Source organism: Gymnoscopelus microlampas (genome assembly GCF_963454915.1).
Source record: "Gymnoscopelus microlampas genome assembly, chromosome: 3".
Lineage (NCBI taxonomy): Eukaryota > Metazoa > Chordata > Actinopteri > Myctophiformes > Myctophidae > Gymnoscopelus > Gymnoscopelus microlampas.
Window position 1 is genome coordinate 4,225,574 of NC_139940.1, and position 4,725 is coordinate 4,230,298.

Sequence of the window (4,725 nt, forward strand, 5' to 3'; positions counted from 1 at the left end):
GACACAAATGTACTTTTTTTTTATCCTGTCATAAATACAGTATGGACATTTGAGATGATCAGTATGATCAGTCAGACAGACAGACAGACAGACAGACAGACAGACAGACAGACAATCAATCAACGTATTTATATAGTGCCAAGTTGTCTCAAGTCACTATATATGTTGAGCAGACCATACTCTATACTACAGAGACCTATAACAGCTCCTCCATGAGCTAGCACTTGGCAACGGTGACAAAGGAAAATCTCACCTTTAATGGGAAGAGACCTCGACCAGAACCTGGCTCTGGGCGGGCGACCATCTGCCTTGACGAGAGAGAGAGAGAGAGAGAGAGAGAGAGAGAGAGAGAGAGAGAGAGAGAGAGAGAGAGAGAGAGAGAGAGAGAGAGAGAATGATAACATTAACAATAATAATAGCATACTGTATAACAGTCTGCAACTATAATACATGGAAACCTAGGAGCTGCAGTCGGTGGTTTGCAATCAGGATCCATGGAAGCCTGTGAGATGAGAAAGCACAGACACCGATGGGACATGAATGTGTACAGATGGGGAGAGGAGGAGAGAGGATATCAGTGAGACATGGGATGTCCCCCATCTCTAAGGGCTAGTCCCAGGCAAGCCTGAGCCAGGCTTTATCAAAAAGTAAAGTTTTAAGCCTAGATTCAGTTAATTCAGTTCAATGAGACCTGTATATCAATTCATACAAAGGCATCATATTATTCTTAATAGTTTAGTTGTTTAATAGTTTCAATGCATTTTAATTTTTGTATGTTTGTATATTTATTTGTTTGTCTTAGTATGTTTGTACTTACTTTCTTGTTTTTTTTTTCTCATTTCATGCTGTGGCAACACAAATATGATTGTGCTGCCACAATGCACTTAACTTGCTCTGAGCGACTTCTGAATCCGTAAATGTGCTCTCCTAATAGTAAAGAAACAAGGGGGAAAGTCAGATAATAGGACAACAATATCAAATACTGTACATGCTCAAAAAAGGAAATAGAAAACGAGGCAGATTATTATCACAGTCTCGTGTGCAAGTAAGACACAACATATTGTACATGTACAGGTAGTAGCAGATTCTGTACAAATACCATAAGGGTCCTTTTGATTCCATTGGTACACTCTCAGAGGTTTGGGGGTCTTTGAAATTAAAATGTTTAAGATCAGCTTCCCCGATTGGTCAACGTAATGCACTTGCTTCACGGATTGGCAAAGCTTTGTGTGACATTTGTACCGATACACCGATATAAGTGTCAGCGTGCACTTTAGAACTCCATTCTTGTACAGAGCAAGTCCAATCTGGTCCAGGTTTGTGCTGATATTTGACATGTTGCACTGGATGGTGCATCTGAAAGGACCGAGGAGGGCCAGTCATGCTGCTGTGGCAGTGCGACACAAGGTCTACTCCTTCGGAGGCTACTGCGACGGGGAGACATACAGGTACAACGGGGGTCAGATCGACGTTCACGTATTCAACACGGTGTCTTTGCGCTGGGCGAGGTTGCCTCGAGTGACGTCCGGACGAGCGGAACGTCCCGTCGAGGTTCCCTCCATGCGGTACGGCCACACGGCCGTGCTGATAGAAGACATCGTCTACATATGGGGAGGGAGCACTTACACGCGGGAGGACAGCAAGGAGCTTTACGCTTTTGACGTCGACGCCCACGGATGGTTCAAGCCCTGGGTTTCCGGGCCCGTGCCGGTGGCGAGGCGTAGCCACTCGGCCTGTGTCTTGGGGAAGGTCATGTATATCTACGGCGGATACAACCAGCTGACTGGATGCACCAATGACATCTACAAGTTGGACACCGCCACGATGGTCTGGTCTCTAGTTAACACCAGAGGCACGACACCGCCCGTTTCATTTTATCACTCTGCCACCAGCATCGGGACGAAGATGTTTGTATTCGGGGGCCACGGGGACCAGTTCGAAAACATCAGTGTGTTTGACACGGAGACCGACTGCTGGCTGAGCTCGTCTTCTGCACAGCTTCTCCCAGAAGGACGCGGGGTCCATTCGGCCTTCGCCTACGACAGCGAGCTGTACATATTCACCAGCTACCCCATGACAACCTTCGTCGATCTGTGGAAATTCAACCCGGCGTCCCTCTCCTGGAAGAAGGTCGAGCCCAAGGGGAAGAACCCGTCTTCGTGGATGTCGAGGATGTGCTGTTGCATGGTGGGAGATCGCGTCTTCCTCTTCGCGGGATACAATCTCGACGATCTCGAGGGCGAGGACGATGACGACGACGAAGACGAGCTGTCCGACCTCTACATCTTAGACCTAAGTCCTAGTCTGAAGACGCTGTGTAAGCTGGCGGTTATTCAGTGCGGTCTGGAGCGCTCTGGACTCCCGCACGACATCCGGTGGGAACTGGCAGCCATGGCGACCAGCAGCCACAGACACAGAAAACATAACGTCAGCGTGCTCTCCGCCAGCGAGGCCGCTAAGAATCAGTTCAGTTTGTGCGTGTGTCAGCAAGCGTTTATGGCTGTGTTTGTTGTTGTGTGGTTTCACTTTTATACTATGCTGCTGTGACACTCTGAACCCCCCGGGAGATTATAAATGAAGTTTTATCCTATGTTGAAGATGAACTGTAAATGTTAGAAGTCAGGGGTCTTCAACGTTTTCAGGCCAAGGACCCCCTAGCTGAGAGAGAGATGAAGCAGGGACCCCCTACTCTATATCGTGTTTCAGATTCAACTTTTTTTGTTCAATTGGTCTGCTCTTTTTTCCCTGTACACCAAACACCTCTTTGCCAAAAAATAGCCGATCTACAAGCTCACAACGCCTCGCAGCGCGAGGCGTTGTGAGCTTGTAGATCTGCTATTTTTCTCCTCAGAAAAGGGATGCTTAGGGTTCAAGTGGATAAGGTAGAAAAAAAATCATATCACACAAAGATTTGGCGGACCCCCTGTAGTAGCTCTGAGGACCCCCTAGGGGTCCCGGACCCCCTGTTGAAGACCCCTGCTCTAAGTCCAAGGTGAGAGAAGAGAATCGTTTCCAAACGATGGAACAGAAGAAAGGTAAAGAGGAGATCACGACCCTAAAAAAAACCTTAAAAGAAGCTTCCTTCATTCAGATGGGGAGAAAAAGAAGAGCACAGGAATGTCCTCTGCAGCGATATATACTCACCAGGAACATAGAGAACTACTATAGCAACAGAACGGCACCAGGACAGACATGGCCGCAAAGGAGAAGATCTTGAAGAATAGAAACGTCTGTGCCCAGTTTGATCTCCATCAGCAATGAATACAGACACCACAAAGACTAGGTATGGAAGATGACTTCAGGACACACGTGTGTAAAAGAGCTGGGAGTGGAAGAGGAAATTGACTGCAAAGGTGGAGACCTTTGTGTTTCTGACATGTTTTTTTTTCCATGCTCATGTTTGAGGCGATAACACAGTGAGTAGAACATGAGATCAGAACTAGGACCAGGAGACCTGGTACTGCCAGACCCCTAGTGGTTGAAGGAAAAGAGGGACAAAAGAGATCTCTGTATGTGTCTGTCTGTGTCCCTTTTATGCCCATATATGGACAAAAGAGGGACGAAAGAGGGACAAAAGAGATCTCTGTATGTGTCTGTCTGTGTCCCTGTTATGCCCATATATGGACAAAATAGGGACGAAAGAGGGACAGACAAAGCCTCATGTAGGCTGACCCTCTGGGTCTGGCAATGACCTGTTACTTTCTAAAGCAGTGATTCTAGCCCTTTTCAGTTCAAAGGCGCCCAGCTTGATATGCACAGGCCACGAACCCCCATATTTGCCAGACCCAGGGGGTCGGCCTACATGAGGCTTTGTCTGTCCCCCTTTCGTCCATACATGGGCATAAAAGGGACCTCGGTCTGTCCCTCTTTTCTCCATACATGGGCATAAAAGGGACACAGGCTGACACGTCATGCGAAGTCCGGCCTGAATGCAGAGAAAGTGGTTTGTAGGTGTGTTGCGTACTAGGAATTTATTCTGGGTCTGGCAGAACCAGGTCTCCTGGTCTTGTTGATACAATGTATTGTCTGGGACCCCAATCTACTGTAAACTCCTCCATGTTTGTTTACAGACCCATACTGTAAGCATCCATGTGGACCCCCTGGCATTTAGAACCAGTGTTCTAGAGATCTTCAGTTGTTTCCCAGCATATGCTGTGCTGTGCACCATCATCATGGCCCATGGCCCATGATGACATGAAATAGTAGGGTAAACACAGATGTAACCAAATGATACTAATTGGTGATGATGACTGAGCAGTCATCAGCTGGGTGAAGTTGAAACTGAATTTCACCTGCAGGATTGATAAAGGCCTGTACCTTACCCAAACTACATAAACACATCTAAATTCAAAACACAATAAGCATTTGGCTTAACCCATTAAGACCGGGAACGCATCTGTGTGTCATTTTTAGATTTGTTTGGCTATTCAAAAATAGCAGATCTACAAGCTCATAGCGCGGCACCTGGTACAATGCCACAAGCTATTTTTGAAAAATCTTGATTTGAATATATGTATTTTAGCCCCCCCCCCACACACATTTACTCAAAGGTTTGAATTAAAAGTGTATATGTTCAAAAAATGCTTTTACCATTGAGCTAATAGAGCCTGCCTGCTTGCTCAGGGCATAAAATTAATCTAGACCCTCAGGTCAAAGTTTGGGTCAGATCCTGTGTCTAGGTTGAGACATGACCTTTGACAAAATCTGAATGTCTCAATAGAAGAG

General features: G+C 46.5%; 1 protein-coding gene across 1 annotated transcript; it reads left to right on the forward strand.

The window, feature by feature from the left end:
- Positions 1–1,335: 1,335 nt before the first annotated feature.
- LOC311039242 (kelch domain-containing protein 3-like) lies at positions 1,336–2,547 on the forward strand (the record flags this gene model as incomplete). Its single annotated transcript, XM_084048939.1, has 2 exons — positions 1,336–1,827; positions 1,999–2,547. 2 exons carry the CDS (start codon positions 1,336–1,338, stop codon positions 2,545–2,547), a joined length of 1,041 nt encoding a protein of 346 aa, XP_083905065.1.
- Between the last annotated feature and the right edge of the window lie 2,178 nt (positions 2,548–4,725).